This window comes from Cervus canadensis, chromosome 5, assembly GCF_019320065.1.
Source record: "Cervus canadensis isolate Bull #8, Minnesota chromosome 5, ASM1932006v1, whole genome shotgun sequence".
Lineage (NCBI taxonomy): Eukaryota > Metazoa > Chordata > Mammalia > Artiodactyla > Cervidae > Cervus > Cervus canadensis.
The window spans coordinates 94,453,137-94,477,159 of record NC_057390.1 but is presented as its reverse complement, the minus strand read 5'-3'; the positions used below and the strand labels follow the sequence as shown (position 1 = coordinate 94,477,159).

At 38.7% G+C, this 24,023-nt stretch overlaps 1 protein-coding gene across 2 annotated transcripts in view; it reads right to left on the bottom strand.

Moving 5' to 3' along the window:
- NUP188 (nucleoporin 188) overlaps positions 1-24,023 on the bottom strand; it is a 42,124-nt gene that overhangs the window by 13,714 nt on the left and 4,387 nt on the right. For both annotated transcript variants that reach the window (XM_043469769.1, XM_043469770.1), the window contains exons 2-20: positions 22,500-22,554; positions 21,234-21,307; positions 18,352-18,436; positions 17,710-17,790; positions 17,187-17,231; positions 13,175-13,267; positions 12,917-13,036; positions 10,741-10,952; positions 9,619-9,733; positions 8,549-8,749; positions 7,598-7,687; positions 6,214-6,279; positions 5,162-5,281; positions 4,272-4,398; positions 2,597-2,749; positions 2,277-2,403; positions 1,980-2,067; positions 1,808-1,884; positions 1,000-1,114 (exon numbers count right to left, since the gene is read on the bottom strand). In XM_043469769.1, the coding sequence (XP_043325704.1) occupies positions 1,000-1,114; positions 1,808-1,884; positions 1,980-2,067; positions 2,277-2,403; positions 2,597-2,749; positions 4,272-4,398; positions 5,162-5,281; positions 6,214-6,279; positions 7,598-7,687; positions 8,549-8,749; positions 9,619-9,733; positions 10,741-10,952; positions 12,917-13,036; positions 13,175-13,267; positions 17,187-17,231; positions 17,710-17,790; positions 18,352-18,436; positions 21,234-21,307; positions 22,500-22,554 (2,044 nt within the window). The remainder of the gene's footprint in view (positions 1-999; positions 1,115-1,807; positions 1,885-1,979; positions 2,068-2,276; positions 2,404-2,596; positions 2,750-4,271; positions 4,399-5,161; positions 5,282-6,213; positions 6,280-7,597; positions 7,688-8,548; positions 8,750-9,618; positions 9,734-10,740; positions 10,953-12,916; positions 13,037-13,174; positions 13,268-17,186; positions 17,232-17,709; positions 17,791-18,351; positions 18,437-21,233; positions 21,308-22,499; positions 22,555-24,023) is intronic.

Sequence of the window (24,023 nt, the reverse complement as noted above, 5' to 3'; positions counted from 1 at the left end):
ACTGTCATGATCACCAAACATCCTCTAAATTCTATCCCATCACTCAAATATCAGAAAGGAGATCTGATATTCAAAATTCTTTGTCCTAATATTACTTGTTACCGTCAGCTTCCTTATCTTAAAAGTGATATTTCTTTATATAAACATATCTACTTCCCTATCTCTACACAGAACCGTTTCTGTTTAAGCGTTCATTGACTGATTCTTGCAAGCAGCACACATGCTGAGCATTCTCAACTCCGTGAGGTAGAGATCATTTATCTCACCAGTTCAGAGAGGTGCTAAGAAATTTAATACTTGTCCAAGGTCATACAGCTATTCAGTGGTCAACCTGAAAGGTAAACCTAATTTTGACCCCCAAATCCATGCTACACAAGTATTTTTCAACCAGAGTTGTGATTCATTACTGGACTGTGAGATCAGCTTGTCAGAAAACATCAGAGCGCACCTTGCATAGGACAAGCTGTATCACACTGTGCAACTACACTTTCTGTGTGCTTAGTCGCTCAGTCGTTTCCGATTCTTGCGACCCCATAGACTATAGCCTGCTAGGCTCCTCTGTCCATGGGATTCTCCAGGCAAGAATGCTGGAGTGGGTTGCCGTTCACTTCTCCAGGGGATCTTCCCAACCCAGGAATCAAACCTGGGTCTTCTGCATCGCAGGCAGATTCTTTATTGACTAAGCGATGCGGGAAGCCCCAACTCCACTTTAGAGGTAAACATATGATGTAAATCCTGGGACATGATGAAATGTATACATATTACCCTGGGCTTTGTCAGAAATAATGTCATGAAGTCACTGCATTATGCTGTACGGACTCTGATTATTAAATAAGTTAACAAAGATGAAGCATCTACTATAAAGTCACACCACAGTCAGGACACAGAGACTGCTATCACTGTAACTTCAGGACAACTGTTAAACGCCTGCAAACAAATGACTACAGTAGCAGGATATAGGAAAACTATTTCAGATGCTTCTATCTGATGATATCTTACCTTGACAAGAGTGGTGATCAAGCGCAGAAAGGCAATAGTGACCCCATACTCGCCCTGGGGCTGTTCACTATTCATCAAGAGGTTTCCATACCCACCAGCATTCATCCCCTCAGCACTGGGAAAAAACAGAGGAACAAAGGGGAAAAAACAATAGGAGGCTTTCAATAAAAACTATAATCTCAATTTCAATAAACTATAATAATTCCTGTTATTGTCTCAATGACTTGGGCATAAAATGGAAAAGCTCTGCAAAGGCTACTTATTAACCAGGGGAAGCATTAAGGACTTTACTGATATACAATCTCTAAAGTGAAAAATCAAATAAACATGAAGCAAGCATGTTTGCTTTATAAGCAAGAGAGAGCAAGGAGAGAATGCTCAGGTAGTAAGATGGAGCCTGTGTATTAATAACTGGTCCATCAGCAAGCTTGCATGGCCATGAAACACAGAAAAGTAGAGTGACCTCTGAGGGGAAGTTGAGCCTCTGGATCCAGACACCCCTGGATTCTCTAGACTAGAAAGTTAACTTCCACATATCTAAGGTGGTTGCTGTTGGGTGAGAAATACCTCTCTCCCTCAGCTTTAAAGACTGTGAGCCATCAGTGCTCACCTAAGGAAAGAGCCTCTGTGCCCCAAGTCCCATCACCTCCTTCGCCTCATCCTGACTCATTTCTGGTGAGAGGACTGAAAAGGCAAGCAGCAGAATACACAAGCACAGAGAAGACCTTTAAAACCAATGAAGCTAGCTGAGATCTGAAATGTAAGTGACACTCCCCGGGAGTACACTCTACCCCAAGACTTGGCTCACCTGATCATCTGACTCATGTTGGAGACCTGGTGAGCCACGAAAGGCAAGAAGCCTGTGTGAAGAAGATCAGTCCAGACCTGGGGAGGGAAAAGAAGAGTCGAGTGTCTGTGGTGGGTCTTCAGCTATACGCTGCAAGTGACATTTTTTGGCTGTTAGGAAGACTGTGTCTCACCTTTGCTGGGTTCCGGGCAGCCAAAACGGTCAAGCAATTGACACAAGAAGCAATGACATCCACAGGTGGGGAGATCACTGTCGTTAACCTGGTTGGAGAACAACGCACTGTACTCAGTAAAATGAATACAATGACTTGTTCCATCACAAACATTTTCCAGTCCTCTCTCCCCAGGTCCCTCCTGGCAGCAGGGAATGAAAACAGGAAATCCCTCTGCAGTGGACAGACATCACACCAGGGCTTCCCACTGTGGGCTGCGTGCAGCCTCTGACCCAGTGGGAGGGACCAGATACTGACCTTTGCAGCAGCATGTAGATGCGGGACGTGATGGGCAGGAGGCAGTCTGCTATTGACAGGTCTGTACTGATGACCTTATGGACGAGGTCGATGATGGGTTTGACCCGCTGGCAATGCTGAATCACATCTGGGGGGGAAAAGTTGTGATCTCAATGAAAACAACTCCTTTAAGATCACTGAATAGTCTCTGAGACCCAGATAAATGATGCTAATCACAACCTCGAAGGTTCTGAATCTTATCTTGAAAGTCTCTGTCTTCCAAATCCTCTAACCATGTCCGTTTCTCTTCCCACAGCGACCGCTCTCCGAGCTGAGCTCACCTGCGGTGGAGACGACATGCAGCAGCATCTCAATCTCGCACGTGAAGAGGGTCCAGCTGCTGTAGGAGTACTCCCAGCGCACCAGGTAGGCCCTGTCGTCCAGCACCACTTGGCCCACAGTGCCCTGAGGTATGCGAAGGTTGGTCTGACCCCCTAAAGAAGAAAGAGAAATTATCTAATAGGAAGAGGAGATTCCCATGACAGACGGCTATGTCTAATCCCACAGAGATGTACAGACTCTCTTATTAGTACCCACTATTGTTATAGCTTTTTGCATTAAAAAGAAACAAAAACAAAAACTCTCACTGTCATAGGGGAAGTGAGTCTTCCCATGTGTCTGAAAAACAATCGAGTGCAGAGTGGTTCTCCACTCACATGATGACTATAGGAAGACCACCTTAGAGGACAGCAGGTGCCTGGGTCACCGGGTAAGTCACTAAGGATGCAGACACTACAAGAGTAAGGCTGTGCCTTCCACATTTTCTTCCTTGAGCACGTGGAATATACAAGAGCTTACAACTATTAAGAGGCTACTCTAACACGCTGCCAGCAGGAAAGGAAATTGCTGTTTTTCTACAACTTAATTCGACACAATCCATTCAAAAATTTTCTACAACTTTTCTCAAGTTGTGGTAAAAAAAAAATACATAAAATTTACCATTTTAACATTTCTAAGTTGTCAGGCCAGTGGCATTACATACATTCACATGGTTACCTTCACTACCATCAACTCAAAAATCTGTTTTTATCATGCAAATCTGAAATTCTGCACCCATTAACCTGTAATCTCCATTATCCCAGCCCCCAGCCCCTGTCAACCACCATTCTGTGTTCTGTCACTATAAATCTAACTACTCTAAGTACCTCGTATGCATTAAATCATACAGTATTTATCCTTTCTGGACTCTTCTACTTCCTTTAGTATCATGTTTTCAAGGTTCACCCATGTTATATATAGCACGTGTCAGAATTCCTTTTCTCGTTAAGGCTGAATAATATTCCAAATTTTGGCTCGTAAGAAAACTTGGTGTCTTACCTACATATACTGCATTTTAGAAAATCCATTTCATCTGTCAGTGGACATGTATTTAAAATTTTTATTGCATATACCCTTTCACCCAGCAATCCCACTTTAGGGATACTATGTACTAAAAAGTAAAAGCACCAGGATATAAAGGTGTATGTCCCCAGAGAAGCACTGTTTGTAGTGGCAAAAACCTGACATAGCCTAAATGTCCTCTAAAAGGTGAAAGATAAAAAAATATGAAACATCAAGAATAATTATACAGTTATTAAAAAGAATGAGTCAGATCTACATGTAATAAAATCAATTTGCAGAATGAATCTGTGAGAGAATACAGCAATGTGTAAAAGGACACACACCAAACTCATAACATTAATTACCCGATAGAGACAGGTCTGAACAGAGATTTGAACTTTTTAAATGTAGCTCTGCATTGTTTCCCTTGTTATAATGAACAAGCATTATTTTTGAAGTAAAACAATCAAATGATGTAAAACAGTAAGAAACCAATAATTTATCAGCAAATCAACAACCATAGTGGAGGAGAGGATCCACTTTAAAGGCACCTGCCATGAAATATTAAAATGGCAGTAAGGTCAACACAGACGCCGTGGAAGAGGCTACTGAGCCAGGGTCGTCTGTCTCTCTCACCTAGAGGGTAAAGGAGTTTGGATGTTTGCCTCCGCCAAAGAGTTCCATCTTCATGGGAGATCACATCATGGGGTTTGTGTTTATAGAGTTCATTGTAGAAAGACATCTTATCCAAGAAACTATATACCTGCCAAAACACAGGAAAAAAAAACAAAGAGCTACACATTTACTGAGGGACATTTAAGAGGCCTCCCATCTGCTTTTCTGCCAGACTGTATGTGCTGACTCTCAAACTTCCTACAAAGCCATCCCGAGGACTCTTCTGAGACTTGCCTTAGCACTCCTGGTGAAGTCAAACCCTTCTTACTCTTTAACACCCAACTCAAGGCCCCTCTCATTCCACAGATAGCGGTGTCTCCTGAACAGTACGGTCTTCACCACTCAGATGACATAAATTACATAGCACCTGGCTTTACGGTTCTTATTTAGTCACTAGGCTGTGTCCAGCTCTTTGCGACCTCATGGACTATAGTCCACCAGGCTCCTCTGTCCATGGGATTTCCCAGGCAAGAATACTAGAGAGAGTTGCCATTTCCTTCTCCAGGGGATCTTCGTGACCCAGGGATCAAACCCAATCCCCTGCATTGGCAGGCAGATTCTTTACTGCTGAGCCACCAGGGAAGCCCACCTAGCTTTACTACTTAATTCTTATATCCATTATTCTCTTCAAACTAGATATTAAGGAACTTCACATTTTGTCTTACTCCCACAGTATCTACAAAAGGTACTTAAGAAAATTTAATTTTATAGAACTGAGGAACTATCTTTGGCATTTTTCATTCAACTGCAGACTAATGCTTGCCATGGCAGTGGAACTGCAACATGAAAAGCAAAAAGGATTTCTAAAAAACATCTCCCATTCTATTTAGGCATCTAACTGAACAACCTACCTTCTTAGCAGTCGATTTCCCTGATACAAGGGCTCGAAGCAGTTGCAGGAGAGGGGAAAGGAGATGGGGAAACATTCCACATACACTGTCCAGAATGATCCCAAGACCAGAGGTTGGTTCCTATGACAGAAGGGAAGAAGTCACTGACCTTGTGCTTATTTGTGTGTGTTATCCAGAAATTAACACATCTCTGAATTGCCCAGCAACCATAAGAAAATGTAAAATTAATCCTTTTCTTTAGGTAGACGGCATTTCTCTAATAATTTAAAACTTCCATGTTAAACATCCAGTGAAAAAGGCTTCAACAACTGACTGAGTGAGACCCTGAAGACAGACTACTGCTGCCTCCACTGACCTCTGCTAGGCATCCTCGCCACAGGAAAACACTACTTAGCTGTACATGATCTGCTTCCACTGATATGAAAAGCACCCACAGCCTGTCGGCAGTTAGCACCACACGTGAGCATCACATCCTAATCTGCATTTTGTTTCCCACCACCTCAGGAGAAAAAAGGTATAATACACAGGCAAATCATTTAGGCCATAGTTCAAAGAAAAACAAGATTTACTCATCACCTGGGCCTTGAGGCTTAAGGCTACTGTCAATGCTAAGACTAAATACCAGTGAGAAACTGTTCTCTCCAAAGCCGAATCCTTACCCTAACCTGTAACAGTACTCCGAAAATTTCTAAGACAGTTACAATCACCCAATGGTATGTTCAGGAGTTAAAGTACTACTGGTGCCTGAGACTCTTGATGTGGAAAAAAGACTTGATGGGTAGGAGAGAGGACACAGGTTAATAATGTGGACTAGAGACTCAAATCAGACAGAACTACATCTTGATCCTATCTAGCAGTAGTGATAGCTCAGGAAAGTAACTTCACATCTCTGAGCATCACATTTCCCCACACACAAAATTGTGATGATATTATCTAATTTATCAATTTTTGTACAGATTACATGAGGAAACAGACTTAAAAGCTTAGTATAAGAACTAAAACAAATTCTGCTACAGAGAATACCACAGCATGACTCCCTCTGACATACTTACTGTTCCCCAGAACAGTTCTGGGAGAGAAGGGTCTGCCAGGACTTCACATGCTGTGTCAATTACATCCTGTTGAGGAGGGAAGAAGAAAATGGTTTATTTTTCCTGGTTAAACTAGTCTTTTTTTTTTTTTTAGCTGCGTCCTATTAAAATAAAAACATGAATAATACCTTCATATAGTATGTCAGAAAGAATTCTGGGAATAAAAAGTAAGGAATTGTAAAATGGTAAGCAAATTAACCTTTCTGAACTTCAAATTCTAACAGGGTGAAAATATTACCTGCTTCACAATGTTGTCCTAAGGATTAAATGAGATCATGTATGGGGAAACAAACTGCAAATCTTACACTGTATGTAAACGTGAGGTTACTACTAGGCCCAGCTTAGCTGAACCATCCTCCCATCCACTCTGTCCGTGGGGAAATTATCTTCTACAAAAGCAGTCCCTGGTGCCATAAACGTCTGGGATGCTGCTCTAGGGAACTAATGGATGGAGACGATGATGTGGTTTGTGGCTACCATAATTAACAACACAGCTACAGGCTAAAAGAAATCTGACATACTTATCAACCAATAATATATGGATCTAATTTATTTAGATCCTAATACAAACTTATGATAAACTTATGACATGTACAACTAGAAATCTGAGTCCAACCTTATTTGAAGATACGTTTCTCTAGATATGATAAAGGTTGTGAAGCTTTACTAAAATATTCGTATTAAGTAAATACTGTCTGGGATTTGCTTCAAAATAACCAAGGAGGTAGGAGGGAGGTTCAAGAGGGAAGGGATATATGTATACCTATGGCTGATTCATGTTGCTGTGTGGCAGAAACCACAATATTGTAAAGTAATTATCCTCCTAAAAAAAAGTAACCAAGGAGGGAAGGGGCAGAAATGATTACAATCAGCTGTGCATTGATAATTTGGAAGCTGGTGATCAAGCATGAGGGTTCATTATACAAATCTGTCTCCTTCAGTATATCTTTAAAATATTTCATTTTTTAAAAATATTGCACAAGAATATTTATTAGCATTCATGGATGTTTGGGAAAATGCATTACAGAGTAAAAAATTAGGTTGCAGAACAGTATATAAACTGTGATTCCGTTTCTAAAGAACTATTCTATTTCTACATTTGGAAGGGAATATATAAAAATGTTAACATAGGTTATCCTGTGTGGTGGGTTTACAGTTTTTTCTTTTTATCAGCACTTTAACTTTTTAATCATTAATATATAATACAGTAAGTGAAAAACAGCAATAAACAGCAAATTATACTTGAAGTGTATGGGTCTGTGTTGTATCAGCTCCAAAGGAGTATTTTAGGAAAAAGACTACAAGCTGGGCAGTGCAGACAATCTCATGAAAGCCAGACACTGACCTGCTGATTGCCTAGGGTGTGCAGCTCCAGTGAGGTCAGGACAAAAGAAAGGAGTCCATAGACACACATGCACGCAGTACTGGTGGTACACTGTAACAAAGGAGTCAGGGGTAATTCTGAGTAACAACACTCTTCTTTAGGTTCGGCGTAATCCCATCACATTAATGTAGTCTCTCTAAACAAATGGGAAGACAACTTGAGGCTTCACAATTTTTCTAATTTAGTCCCAAAATCAGGAAGACAAAGGGAGAAAGGAGAAAGCAGGAGCTATACACATTACAACACAGTCAAGAACATCAAAAGGGAACCCTTTTCAAAATGATCAAAGTTTTCATAGGGAAGAAAACCACCTCCAGCCTACAAAAACGATAGAGCTTCTATGTGTTGGTATGAATGAAGCAGCTGCCTCAAATGTCACTGAGATAAATTAACCAATGCCAACAATTTGGCTAAGGTTTCATTCAGCATGTCAAAACAAGCTGACTAAACCATGCCACTCAAACTAAGCCCCAACACAAGACTCAAAAAGAATTTCTAATTCATCCCATTACAGTTGAATGAATAAGCCCTCTCCAAAGATTTATCCAGTCACTATGACCAAAGTTGTAGAGATACTTAGTGGCACAGCATAACACAATGGCAAAGGGTCAAAGCAGGTTCAAGCGGGATCCACCAACTGCCAACTCATTGTTTCTGTGGGCAAACACCATCCCTTCTCAGTTTCAATTTCCTAACATGTAAAACAGGGTAATAATTCCCAATACACAGAAGTGTTCTGAGGATGAAGTAAGATACTGTGCAGAAAATGCTGAGAACAATGTCTACCACAGTAAAGGCTCTATAAAGGTTACAAAATTATCATCGTTATCCCCATCACTAACAGTCATTATTACTATAATAATGATTCATAAATGAGCATCCACCCTGCTCTCTGCCCACTTGCATGCTCACGTCATTTCCCCCACTGGCCAGTGAGCGGAGCAGTCGGGTCAAGTACTGAAAGACATTCAGTTGGATGGCTGTCCCCCCTATCTTCCGGACCACACTGCTTGTCTCTTCTGGATTCAGGGTGTGACGGAGGAGGGCCCATGCCAAAAGCACTGGGGCATGATGCGGAATGTCCCCAAAGGTCAACATCAAACGGTCCATATCCTAATGAAAAGAGGAAACAACATCCATGTCACTTAAAAGAAAGGGTCAATAGTCTCACACAGGATCTTTCACCATGCTTAATAAGTCTTCCATCTATCTAGAGTGGCCCCTCTCTCCCATTATAACATTTTACTCTCCCTAAGCCCCCAGCCACTTCATGAAAAAGACCCCTCAATTACTCTTCCCTTTACCCACAATTTTCTCTCTTGATTTTAAGTTGTGCCAATTTAAGATGATAAAATATATGTTCAAATGAAGACTCCTAGAAAATGTCCCTGATTCTTCCAGAACTTTCTCAGATCTCTCATTTTCTATCTTTCTGACTATGCTATCTCAATATTCTTCCCTGTTCCTCTTCTTTCACATGCTGCATAAACGCAGATAACATCCAAGTTTCTGTCCTTGGGACCCTTTTGTCCTATCATCTCCCTGAGGGACTCTACTCATTCTCACAGATTGAACTATCACCTCTGTGCAAATAATTAATAAATCCCAGATTTATTCCAAATCCAATGAACTGTTTTTAAAAAAACATGTATTTATTACATATTTGACCACGCTGGGACTTGGTTGCAGCACACAGGACCTTGAATCTTCACTGTGGCAAGTGGAATCTTTAGTTGCAGCATGTGGAGACTTTAGCTGATTTAGGTGCAGTTCCCTGACCAGGGAGTGAACCTGGGTCCCTTAGTCCTGGGTGCTTGGGAGTTTTAGTCACTGGACCACCAGGGAAGTCCTTTAATTAACTTAACAGTGTAGAATCACAAATTCTACAATAAGGAAATATGTGGCAATGCAGTTGAGTGGTTAAAAGCTTACTACTAACTATATAAACATTCTGAAAAAAGAAGAGGCTGTTTCAAGTTCACCTGACAAATAAGTCCATCCTGGGCAAACTGGTGCAGTTCTCTTCTGTCATCCAAAGCACACTTATGCAAGGATTCAATATCCATGCCTTCCACCAGGATAAGGGCACTGAAGTATCTGGAGAGAAAAACAGTATCACGATGTCATACATGCTACTCTGAACCTCAATAAAGAATAAGGTAAAATGTAAGACACTTCAGCATCAAAACACTGAGTTATTTTACATTCTTTTTTCATATTCAAGACTTCTAAATTCAGTAGGTATTTTACACTTCCAGCACATCTCAATTTGACCAGACATATTTTACTTTTTGGCTATACCAGATGGTTTGCAGAATGTTACTTGGCCAGCCAGGGATTGCACCCGGGTCTTCAGCAGTGTGAGTGTGGACCACAAGGGAATTCCCAAGACCAGTCTTATTTTATATTATTTTAGTTTTATCTTTAAATTTTATTTACTTTTGGCCACATTGTGCAGCACGCAGGATCTTAGTTCCCTGACCAGGGATCAAACCTGTGCCCCCTGCAGTGGAAGCACAGAGTCCTAACCACTGCTCCACCAGGGAAGTCCACCAGCCATATTTTAAATGTTTGATAGTCTCATGTGGCTTCTGCCCACCAAAGCACAGATCCAATACTAAATGTTTCTACAGCCAACAACTATATCTAACCCAGATCAACTCACTAGTCAAATGTATATTTTTGTTCATAGAGGAAATAGGCTCAAAATGTGGTATATCCATTTCCATAAAATTTAAAAGGCTATATACACTATGACCTCAAAGAGGGCAGGGAACACACCTGTCCTATTTATCACTGTTTTCTTAGCACGTGCACAGTGTTTCATCTGTAAGTTGCTCAACAGATTTTTCGCGAATGAAAGGATGAACCCTTAGATGAAAAACAGTAAGAAATAGAATAGAATACGATACTTATTTTGAGAAAAGATATCCCTCTCAATCCAAGTCTTTTCTCCCTGAATGACCTGGAATATGGTAGTACACTCATCTATCTCCCCAGCTATTACGTGAAAAATGTTATCTAGCACCCATTCACAAGACCACTCTAATATCGATGCTCTAAATACTGAATAAGTTCTAAGACCTCAATTCATTCACACTTACCCAATCCGATCCACAAAAGGATCCATGGTCTCATCTACCAGGTGCCTGTTAGTCTGCCTACTACCAAATCCTTGCTCTTTAAACATCTTGGTTAACACCAATAGGTCACTAGGCGCCATCTCAAAGTATGCATAATACAGGAAAATAATTTCTAGCAGCATGGACTGCTCCCGAAGGCACTGAACAAACCAGCGAGACACCTGGCGCTCAGTCTGCAAAACCAATGAAGAAAAGTGGGAGAGAGATGAAGTCAGATTTTAAACACATTTGAATCCTTATTTTTATTAGGTAATACATGTATAAAAATAAGATTAAAAAAAATCTTCTCCCTACAATTTCTGTTGCCCAGGTATCCAAATCTATCCCCAGAGGCAACCACTGTTGGAGGTATTTGTCTTTCCTTCCAGTAATATGCCATACACTTTCATTCACTCAGACTAGTGGCTGCTGGGGGCCAGGTGTCACAGACTAACTGCAAACTTCCTAGGTAGACAGAAATGTTCTGTATATTGATCATGAAGGTGGTTACTGCATATAACTATATACAACTGCCAAAACTCAAAGTGAGTGAATTTTACTGGATGCAAATTATACCTGAATAAAGCTGGGAGATGCTACAGATTAGTCATTTCATCATGTAAGTGTGAATGCATTTATGGAATAAACTCAAAGTGAAACTACTAGGTCAAGAAATACGTGCTTTTCAATTTTTAGATATTATCACAATGTTTTCCATTAAAAAATACACTAATTCAAACAGTAAAATATAAGTGCCCATTATCCCAACCCTTGGATGTGAGTGTTTATATATGTTCATATCATTCGCCTGTTTTTTCTTCAGTTATGCTTACTGACTTCTGGCAGTCTTTCTATTTTAAGAACCCTTTGTGCTATGAGTTTGTCTTTTGACTTTACTTACAGCACTATTTTTGGTGTTTTGCCTTGTAAAAGTTTTTGACTTGATGTTGCTGAGCTTATCTTTTAATAGCTTTTGAGTTTTACTCTTAAAAGTCTTCTCCACTCCCCCAAAATAAAACAAAATCACCTCCCATGTTTCTTCTAGTACTTCTATGGTTGAATTTTTAAAATTTAAATCATTGATCGCTCTCTGATTTTCCTCTGGTAAAAGGAATGAGAGAAAGAGATAGTCGATTTTTCTCCACATGGTCACCCAGTAGTTCCAACACTATTGACCTGAATAACTAATTAATTAGTAATTAATTCCCCATTAATTTGAAATGTCACCTTTACCATACACTAATTCCCTATCAGCATTTGGTCCATACTAGACGTTCTACTTACTATGTGCTAGTCTTCAGTCTATTTACTCATGTATCAATGCCATCTTTAAATTATTTTAGTCTTATTTATAATAAAATGAATCTTCCTTTCTAAAAAATTTCCTGGCTACTGTTACTTATTTTATTTTTCAAATAAATTTTAGAACCATATGTCTAGTTACAAAATAAATGGCAAAGCAAATACTTGTTAGTACTTTTTCTAGAATCACACTAAATTTATAGGTTAAAATAAGGTCTGACACTCAGTGCTGAGTTTTCATTTTCAAGAGTGGCGCCATGTCTTTCCATTTGGTTATTTGGTTACGATATTCCTTTTAGTATTTTAAAGTTCTATTCGCTTAAATTCTGGATTGTCATAAGCTTATTCCTGAGAAATCTGTGCTTCTGTCCTATAAGTGAGCCATTTTCTTCAATTAAATATTTTAAATAGTTACTGTCTATATTTTGGCTGAATTGTTTTAATAAACATGTACTGTTTTCAAAACATAAAAGATTATATTCTAATTTATAAATATATAAATGCAGATTGGTTTAAGATTTAGGATAAAGCAATCAGACTTAATGTCATACATTTAATAGATGAGGATAATAAAGAAGATGAAATCTTGTGTTGAGAGTTTCATTAACCATTAAGAGAATATTTCAGGTAAGAAAAAAAATAAACTAATTAGATTGACAAAGTCAAGAGAAAAGTCCAAATTAAGTACCATAGTTAAAGTCAATGTTTTGATTCATATAACATGTTTAAACTTTTCTAAAGAATGATAATCTATAAATGTTTTAAGTTAGTAAGTAAATAAATAATTTAACCTGGAGCTCTATAAGCAAAGATACACAATTCTCCAGAGTTACAAGAGGTCCCAATAACCACATACCATGAGGTTTCCATGTGTCTCCCAAGTTGGTGCTTCAGTTTTATAAAGCTCTTCAAACTGCTGTCTATATTTTGTAACTAGCTCCTTTTCCAATTTATCCACACAGTCGGCATATTCAACCTTAAAAAAAATTCAAAACAGGGTAATTTGCATCTTTAGTAAAAGGTAAACATTCAAATGAACAGAAATATTAATAAATTATTAAAAAGGACTAAATTTTACAGGGTAAAGAGAACCAACAGGACTAAATAGGCTTACCCTATAGGGATGTCTTTCATCTTGGAAATAAGTGAGAAGGTGTAAGACACAACGAAGAATACAGGTTCTTTCTTCATAGTAATAATCTGCAATCTGGGAAGAACCCAAAGATTCAAAATCAGTTACTCACCTCTGCATAGAAGATATTCAATTTTAAATTTACTGACAAAGAAATCACTTAAAAATGTGAAAGAAGTTCCTGAAAAACTGCATATATAATTCCTTGAACTATATAAGTAATTACAGAAATGGAAACACAGTGTTAAGCCAAAAAAGCAAAAGATCTTCTTGAACTAGGATACAAGTAAAGTCGTACAAGATAAAAGGAATTATTTAATAATAAAAATAAGTTTTCTAGCATGATTTCTTAGTTCAGCATTCAAGTAACAAATAATGCTATAAACTGACAGGCCAAATACATGAAAGCATATATAAAAATATCACTAGTATATGTCCTAATTGCTTGCAACTGATGTACTCAGTTCTCATTAAACAGGAAACTACTTCAGAATTCATCGTCAAATTCCATGTTAAAATGAGATCCTATGCCCACTCTCACCATTTCTAGTCAACACAGGATTCAAAGTCCTAGCCATAGCCATCAGAGAAGAAAAAGAAAAGGTACCCAAATTAGAAAAGAAGAAGTAAAACTGTCATTATATGCATCTGACATGATCCTATATACAGAAAACCCTAAGGATTCCACACAAAAACTACTGGAACTGATAAATTCAGCAAGGTAGCAAGATACAAGATTAACATAAGAAATCTACTGCATTTCTTTACACTAACAATGAAAATTATCAGGCAGGGAAAGTAAAAGAAAAAAACCCTTTTAAAACCATTAGATAATCAACAAGCATCTACTATATAGCACAGGGAACTCTATTCAATATTTTATAATAACCTATGTGGGAAAAGAACATGAAAAAGAATGGATATATATGTATTCATATAACTGAACAGCAAGGAGAGGTAAGAAAGCCTTCCTCAGTGATTAGTGCAAAGAAATAGAGGAAAACAATAGAATGGGAAAGACGAGAGATCTCTTCAAGAAAATTAGAGATACCAAGGGAAAATTTCATGCAAAGATGGGCTCAATAAAGAACAGAAATGGTATGGACCTAACAGAGGCAGAAGATATTAAGAAGAGGTGGCAAGAATACACAGAACTATACAAAAAAGATCTTCACAACTCACATAATCACGATGGTGTGATCACTCACCTAAAACCAGACATCCTGGAATGAGAAGTCGAGTGGGCCTTAGGAAGCATCTCTACAAACAAAGCTAGTGGAATGATGGAATTCCAGTTGAGCTATTTCAAATCCTGAAAGATGTTGCTGTGAAAGTTGTGTATTCAATATGTCAGCAAATTTGGAAAACCCAGCAGTGGCCACAGGACTGGAAAAGGTCAGTTTTCCTTCCAATCCCAAAGAAATGCAATGCCAAAGAATGCTCAAACTACCACACAGTCGCACTCTTCTCACATGCTAGTAAAGTAATACTCAAAATTCTCCAAATCAGGCTTTAACAATACATGAACCATGAACCTCCAGATGTTCAAGCTGGTTTTAGAAAAGGCAGAGGAACCAGAGATCAAATTGCCAACATCTGTTGGATCATCGAAAAAGCAAAAGAGTTCCAGAAAAACATCTATTTCTGCTTTATTGACTATGCCAAAGCCTTTGACTATGTGGATCACAACACACTGTGGAAAATTCTGAAAGAGATGGGAATACCAGGCCACCTGATCTGCCTCTTGAGAAATCTGTATGCAGGTCAGGAAGCAACAGTTAGAACTGGACACGGAACAACAGACTGGTTCCAAATAGGAAAAGGAGTACGTCAAGGCTGTATATTGTCACCCTGCTTATTTAACTTATATGCAGAGTACATCATGAGAAATGTAGGGCTGGATGAAGCACAAGCTGGAATCAAGATTGCTGGGAGAAATGTCAATAACCTCAGATACGCAGATGACACCGCCCTTATCGCAGAAAGCAAAGAATAACTAAAGAGCCTCTTGATGAAAGTGTAAGAGGAGAGTGAAAAAGTCGGCTTAAAGCTCAACATTCAGAAAACTAAAATCATGGCATCTGGTCCCATCACTTTATGGCAAATAGATGGGGATACAGTGGAAACAGTGGCAGACTTTATTTTTTTGGGCTCCAACATCATTGCAGATGGTGACTGCAGCCATGAAATTAAAAGACACTTGTTCCTTGGAAGAAAAGCTATGACCAACCTGGACAGCATATTAAAAAGCAGAGACATTACTTTGCCAACAAAGGGCCGTCTAGTCAAAGCCATGGTTTTTCCAGTAGTCGTGTATGGATGTGAGAGTTGGTCTATAAAGAAAGCTGAGCGTTGAAGAATTGATGCTTTTGAACTGTGGTGTTGGAGAAGGCTCTTGAGAGTCCCTTGTCCAACCAGTCCATCCTAAAGGAAATCAGTCCTGAATATTAAATGGAAGGACTAATGCCAAAGCTGAAACTTCAATACACTGGCCACCTGATGGGAAGAACTGCTTCACTGAAAAAGACCCTGAGGCTGGGAAAGATTGATGGTGGGAGGAGAAGGGGACGACAGAGGATGAGACGGTTGGATGGCATCAGTGACTTGGTGGACATGAGTTTGAGTAAACTCTGGGAGTTGGTGATGGACAGGGAGGCCTGGTGTGCTGCAGTCCATGGGGTCACAGAGTCGGATATGACTGAGCGACTGAACTGATAACTGAATCACTGTGCTGTACACCTGAAACTAACACAATATTGTAAATCAACTACACTTCTATGTAAAATCTTCTAAAAAATTACTAAATAAAAAATCACACCAAAAAATAAAACACTTAGGAACATACCTTACCAAAGAGGTGAAAAACTTATAAGCTGAGAACTATAAAATATGAAACACTGATAAAGGAAATTGAAGATGATTCAAAGAAATGGAAAGATAGTCCATGCTCTTGGACTGGCAGAGTTAATATTGTTAAAATAGATTCTTTACTGTCTAAGCAACCAGGGAAGCCCATTAAAACAGCACTACTACCCCAAAACAACCTACAGATTTAATGCAATCCCTATGAAATTACCCATGACATTTCTCATAGAAGTAAAACAAATAATATGAAAATGTATATGGAACCATAAAAGACCCAGAATTGCTAAAGCAATCTTGAGGAAAAGAACAAAACTGGAGGCATAACGTTCCCAAGTTTCAGACAATACTGCAAAGCTACAGTAACCAAACAGTGTGGGATTAGGACAAAAATTGACATACGATCAATGGAACAGAATAGGGAGCCCAGAAATAAACCCACACACCTATAGTCAATCTTCAAAAACGGAGGCAAGAATATACAATGAAGAAAAGATAAGTCTCTTCAGCAAGTGGTGTTGGGAAAGCTGAACAGCCACACGTAAATCAAGTTAGAAGTTACGATACTTCCTCATACCACACACAAAGATACACTCAAAATGCCGTAAAGACTTAAATATAAAACATGATACCATAACAACTCCTAGAATAGAAAGGCAAAACACTCTCTGGTATAAATCGTAGCAATGTTTTCAACACTTAGATCAGTCTCCAAAGGCAACAGAAGTAAATGAAAGCAAAAATAAACAAGTACGACCTAAGCAAAGTCACAAGCTTTTGCACAGCAAAGAAAATCATAAACAAAATGAAAAGACAACTTTGGAGGTTGGGGGAGATAAAGAAATTAAAAAATTCAAATTAGTTCTACTGCATTTAGACCTAGAGAAAAAATATCCATGGACCAGTTCCCATCCTCAGTGGCTGAACAATCTGTTATGGAAAAAGGTTTCAGTTGGGTCCAGCGGAAAGCCTCTCGTTTCACAAATGAATTAATGAGCTTCTTCATTACGACATCAATGTTTACTCAACAAGAAGTCAAAGCCAGCAGTGCTCAGGAGAACTCGAGAGAACTTCTTGATGAAGCTGTTGCCCAATTTTACATCAAAGAATGGAAATGGTGACTAGCACTGACCTTCAGAATTAAGGCCTGGCTCTGCCTCTCATCTTGCAGCACCGTCTGAAGGAAGAAAGAGCAGTCAAAGAGCCATCTTATAAGGAAAATCAATTAACAAAGAAAAACGAAAGCATCTTCACCATATCCTTCAAGATTAAAACTGCTCATTCATCTCTGGATATGTTTTTTACCTAAGTATATCCAAGTCTGTGCTTAAATCCCCGCCGCCCTCCTCTGGCCTCAGTTTTCTCATATGAAAAACTAGGGGCTGGAAAGCCTAGATGTTGTCTCAGGTTCTTTTCAGCTCAGACACCCTGTGGGATTAACACATTAATCTTTGGCCTTTCAACCCCTCCACATCTGAGGACGGACTCCAACTTAAGCATATGTCTTTTAAAGTTTATAAGGTCTTTTCTGAGAATGGCTGTATCTAATCACCCATCTCTGCTGCAGAGAACTGGTACCAAAACTATATGAAGTGTCTAAAATCAACATGGAAAAGGATAAATGCAGGAGAAGGGAGCTGGACATAACTACAAACCTTTAGTGAGTCCCGAGTACCTCTGTAGTCCTCCTGAAGGAAACACTGGAGTAACTGCACACTCTGTTCTTCATCAAGACCCTACAACAGAAGACATAAGGGAGGAACAGACACCTCGGGTCAGAAACCACACAGAGCATGCAAAACCTAAAGTTCTGTCCTCTAGAATGAACACAGAACTTGAATAAACAAAAATTCTTTTAAGATTTCATAAACGTAATGATTTTAACTCAATAGGAGAAAAAAGGAGCAGCCACTGATGTGCAATTTACATGCCAATTAAATTTACATGTCAGAAACAACTGTGCTTATTCACCAAGCTCATTAACATAGCAGGAGGCAAGATCTGGGTTTCCAAAATTAAAAGGAAGCAGCTATGTATTTAAATACAATCTAGTCAACTTGAAGAATACCACAAGCATGCTGAAGATGACTCTATGATGTGCAATAAACAGGGACAGGCAACTTGACTTGTGGCTTTTAGCAAGAAGAGTTGCTGCCTGGGCATTTTTTAAATATAATATGCTCTATTTAACCCTAAAACTGAATTAAGCAGAATTTTCACTAACAATCACTAGCAATAAAACCATGCATATCCACCTTGCAGGTAATAAACTGAAGCCAGTGCTAATTTTTACTCACCAAAAACTTGCTGATTCTTAAACCCAGTTCCTTCAGTGGTGAAGCTACATCTTTACTAGCTTTCACTTTTTCAGCTGAACTTGGACTATGAAAAGAACAGTGAATCATTTTTTCATTCTCAATGACTCTCTAGGGGTTTTAAAGAAAAATACTTAACCTTTCTCTGCTCTTTAGGTGCCTATAAAACACACACACATACACACAAGCTCATCTCTACAGACTTTATATAACACAAAACTATGTCTAAGTAATAAATACAGTATATGTCTGTTACAAACTATAGTTATAATTATATTATTTGTAGTTATACTTAGTGACATTAATTATTTTGATCCTTAGAACTATCCTGGAAGGCAAACATTACTATCCCCATTTTGCCAAATGGAATTACCAACACTTAGGAAGAACTTACCAAAAATCTCACAGCTAATACAGTTGACGTGAAAGTTAAAACCAGGTCTGTTAGCATACATACATATATTACCCTAGCTGTGTCCACTGGGAAGGCCTAGCAGCGAACACAGCCAGCACCCAGATCTTTATTTCTAACATCATTCTCTAATAAAAGGTATTAGGACTCCTTGGAGAAATGGCTGAGTCTAGAGCTGGAGTGGGGGAAATACTAGATGAGTCTGGAGCATCTTGTAATGCCAAAAAGTAAGAAAATACTCAGAAAACAAAAGGATGGGAACATATCAAAAATCTGAAAGGGTGCCCCATGGCCAAAGTTGGAACAGGTACAAACAGAGTATGAAATAAACAAGTCCATGATGATCTAAATAAATGAGAGAGTGAATAAATATATACACATAAACAAATGGGGGAGAAGGGAACAATCTTCCTTACAGAAGAAGTTCAGTAACACACATATATGCTACTCCTTTTAGGAGGTAGTTTAATTCCACTACACCCCCACACTGAAAGTTGATTATACCAAGTGACTCACTTCTGATAAATAGAGGAGGGAAAGAGAAAAGTGACTTTACAGGGGAGACATCTGGCAAATGCTACCTTACCCAAGTGAGCAAGGTTAACATCACCAGTGACTTCATGTGGGTAACATGTATCCTCTGCCATGATATGATAAAAATGAGACTTCACCACTGTGTATTCTTTCCAAAAACCCACCATCTCAATCTAATAATAGTAATAATAATAAATCATACAGTTCTAAACTGAAGGCATTCTACTACAAAATACTTGACCAGTCTTCCTCAAAACTATTTGAAGTCATGAAAATCAAGGCAAGATTGATACACTGTCACAGCTAACAGCAAAGGGGACATGACAACTAAATATAACGTGATTCCCTGGTCTGAATCCTGGAATAGAAAGAGGACATTAAAAATAAAGTCTTTAATGGCTAAAAATCTGTGTTAAATTAAAATTAACCCTGCAGTTTAAAAGGAAAAACAAAGTCTGTCCAACTTTAAATCTCATGTTACTACAAAGGGAACTTTTATCTTTAAAAAAAGAAACTCATACCACAAATGCCCATTTTGTGAACTGAAGCATATTGTTGCTGGATTTGTTTTTTTAAAAGAGACTCTCACATTTCACAGAAAATCCACAACACAAAGGCTATTATAAAGTCAAATGACAAGTTCTGAAAGAGGCAACACAGAATGATGATTAAGAACACAGACACTGGAGTGAGACTGCCAGGTTCGAATCCTGGTTCTACCACTTACTAGCTGTGTGACCTTGGGTAAGTTACTTAACCTCTTTGTGTCTCAGTTGCCCCATCTGTAAAATGGAAACAATAATAATAAAAATACCTAAACGAAAAAAAAAAAAAAAAACTAAATGTGATAATATAGTGCTTATCTTCTTTTAAGTTCATCTATCCTAGATACATAGTAAAGTATTTATGGATAAAAAAACATGATATCTAGGAGTTACTTCAAGGTAACTATGGCGGAAGGGAAAAAAGAAAGTTCTTCACTAACATAAGAGAATGAAGATGGAAGGTGAAGATGTAGTAAAATCAACAGGTGTTCAGAAATAGAAGGGAAGTAAGGGCAGTTTGGCAACTATGAGGCATAACAGAATGAGACCTGGACTAGGAATTAAGAGAGTCTGGTCCTATAAGGTTTATTCTCTTTTCAACCACTTTATATTTTATTATTCTTTTCCACTGCCCAGCAAAAAAAACAAAAAATCTATATATTCAAACAAAGAATAAAAATAGTACCTATCTCATAGAGCTGTTGAGGGATTAAATAACTTACCGTAGGTCTAGTGCTTAGAGCAGTAATTGGTACACAATAAACAATACATAAGTGTCAGCTGCTATTCTCATTGCTCACTGCTATATCCTAGCATTTGGTGCTGACAGTTTCTCACACAAACATGATGGACTGAAATAAACATTAGGAGTATTAATTGGGTATTTAATAAAGTCTCCTTCCCAATACTAGGGTTATACAATAGATTCGACAATACTGTATTTCTAGAAGGATTTTCCTTTTCTTCAACAGACAGAAAAAAATGTGCCATACTCTTTTTCCCTGGTTAACCAAATTATGTTCTCTCTGGTCTAACTAACCTAGTAATATCATAAAATCCTACATGAGGTATATTATGTGAAACAGATAGCCAGTCCAGGTTCAATGCATGAGACAGGGTGCTCAGGTCTGGTGCACTGGGATGACCCTGAAGGATGGGATGGGGAGGGAGGTGGGAGGGGGGTTCAGGATGGGGAACACATGTACACCCATGGCTGATTCATGTCAACATATCGCAAAAACCACTACAATATTGTAAAGTAATTAGCCTCCAATTAAAATAAAAAATAAAATAAAATCCTACATGAGGATGGTTTCATCTATCCCAGGTTCCTCAAGGAAATTACTCAAATGAGACCCACAGAACAGCCATACCTGGGAGATTTGTAGTAAGAAAGTCCTTCTAACAGCCGCTGCCAATGTTTATTCAGCTCTGCCTCAATCTGATTCTGGGAAAAAAAAGAAGGAAATTATATCAATGCTATTTTAATCATATTCTATGGTCACACTGAAGATAACATATTCCTTTGAGTCTTTTTAACGTGCATCTTTCCCCATAGCTAAATAATTTTGAATATAGAATTCTGTAGCCTGCTTTTCTTTATTTAACATTCTAACATAATGATTTAATGTTATTATGAGAATCTTGATAAACATCCTTTCTAGTGGTTGCATAATATTTTATCAAGTGACTAGATCATAATTCATTTACCATCCTTCTATTATTAGATATACTTAAGCTGGCTGTAATTCTTTATTCATATGAATAATACTACGGTAAAAAGCTTGTGCCCAAAATTCCTTCAGTACTTCTTTCTTTTAGATATATTCTTAGAAGTGGAATTATCAAAAGAGGGCATACAAAAAAATGTTAAAACTCTAAAAAAGATGTAACATTTATTATGTTAATTATAATCACAACACTAGTAATAACCGAATGTCATCTTAGCACTTTAGGGCTTCCCATGTAGCTCAGCTGGTAAAGAATCTGCCTGCAACATGGGAGACCTGGGTTCGATCCCTGGGTTGGGAAGATCCCCTGGAGAAGGGAATGGCTACCCACTCAGTATTCTGGCCTAGAGAATTCCAGGGACTCGCAAAGAGTCGGACACGACTGAGCAACTTTCACTTTCATTTTAACACTATCCTTACAGAGTCAGAAATGGGGGATGAACATGAAGAATTGTTCTTTACTGATTATATACTTGGAAATGCCCTAAAAACCTCAGCCTCTGTGACCTAAGCAGCTAGCAAAGTGGAAAAGGACGAAAAGGCAAGTCAGTATGAGATGGAGGAAAGATCTGAGAATCTTTCCTAGCCTGCAGTGGTAAAATGGTTTTTGTACCCCTACCCTCAGCAGCCAATCAAGTAGCACTGGTATCTTTTTAGAAAAGGAATCACTAAGATACAAAGAAAAGTAGAGACTTGGAAAACTTCAGCAGCTAGGCTGTAAGACAACACTGCATTTCAGTAGAGAGAACTGGGGAATGCATAAAGCTTCTTTTAGAAATAAAATGGGAATTAATTTTAGGAATAAAAAAATGTGTTTACTTCCTATTTCAAAGAGAAGGAGGAAAATATTTTTTGGTAATAAAAGCTACACAAAGAACCACAGAATCCATCCAAGAACATACCACTTACCAGTTCTCTCAGAGCTGACCTTCCTAGCAGAATTGTCCACAGTTCTCTACTGCTCCTGAAAAATGATAGAAAGCAGAGGTAAGTTTCCTCGTTTGGGAAAAAAAAAAATGTATTTTAGAATTAATGAAACATAGTAATTAACAAAATACAGTACATCTTCTATGCTAAGAAGATGCTTCATTTAGTATTTCTGTCTCCTCCGTTTTCATTAAAATGTAGTGACTAATAAGGAATAAGAATCTAGAAAAACACTAATCTATTTCAGGACTCCCATCACCTCCAGAAATACCTGACAAAAGCACTTTCTCAATCTAGCAAAGTCTAACAGTCATTACAAATGGCACTACGTTCACTCACTCCTTAATGAATTCCCACTAGGTGGTATCTGCAGTGCTAAATACAGAAGTCAAATAAAAACACAGGAGAGGTAGGGCCAGGTCTTGGTGTCAAATGGTGGTCTCCAGCACAGCTCACCCCAATGAGTACTCCCTAGTACCTCTGCCACCAGTGTCCCTGACCCCACAGTGAGTCACAGTTGCCCCCTACCCTGCCTGCCTCCCCAGAAAAACCCTCCAAGACCATCAACTCATCACTCAACAACTGGCATATGAAGATTTCTGGAGAAACATGTTATCTCTGGGAAATATGGATACTGAGATGAAAAAAAAAGTGAGTCCTTTAATAAAAGTACATCACAGCAAGAGGAAACAAAAAGAACAAAAGAACACAGTGAACTGCGCACGTGTCTCCCAGAACAGCCTCTGTCTTCTCTTTAGCCAAGGAGCCATAGTAGCAAATTCCACTTCCTACATCATATTTTCATATATCCTTTGCTCAGATTCACCAAGTATTATTTATTATTTTCTTTCTCCCTCTTTGTATCTGCATAATTATATATAATACAAAAATGCATATATTTGTATACATGTAGACGTACACACGTTTTCCCAAAACTATACAAAATTGTATTAGAGACATATTCCTTTATCTCAAAACATTTCAGTGTGTTTTTCCTAAACGCAAGAACAACATCTTACACAGTACAACTATCAAAACCAAGAAATTAGAACTTTCCTGGTAGTATAGTGAATAAGAGTCCACCTGCCAGAGAGGAAGGAGCCTGGCAAGCTACATGCCATGGGGCCGCAGAGTCGGACACAACCGAGCGACAAAGCACAGCACAGCACAGCACAGCCAACACAAGGGGCACGGGTTCAATCCCTGGTCTAGGAAGATTCCACATGCTGTGGAGCAGCTAAGGCTGCTGAAGCCTGCACACCTAGAGCCTATGCTCTCCAACAAGAGCAGCCACCGAAGCCCACACACCGCAACAATGAGTTGCCCCCAGTCGCCACAAGCAGAGGAAGCCCAAGTGCAGCAAAGAAGACTCAGCGAAGCCAATAAATAAACAGGGAAAAAAATCAAACTGATACCAGAAAAGAAAGCACGCATACAGTCCCTGTTCCCATCCAGTGAGCTCTTCAAATATACTCCCAACTATGTGCTAACCCCATTTCCCTCCCT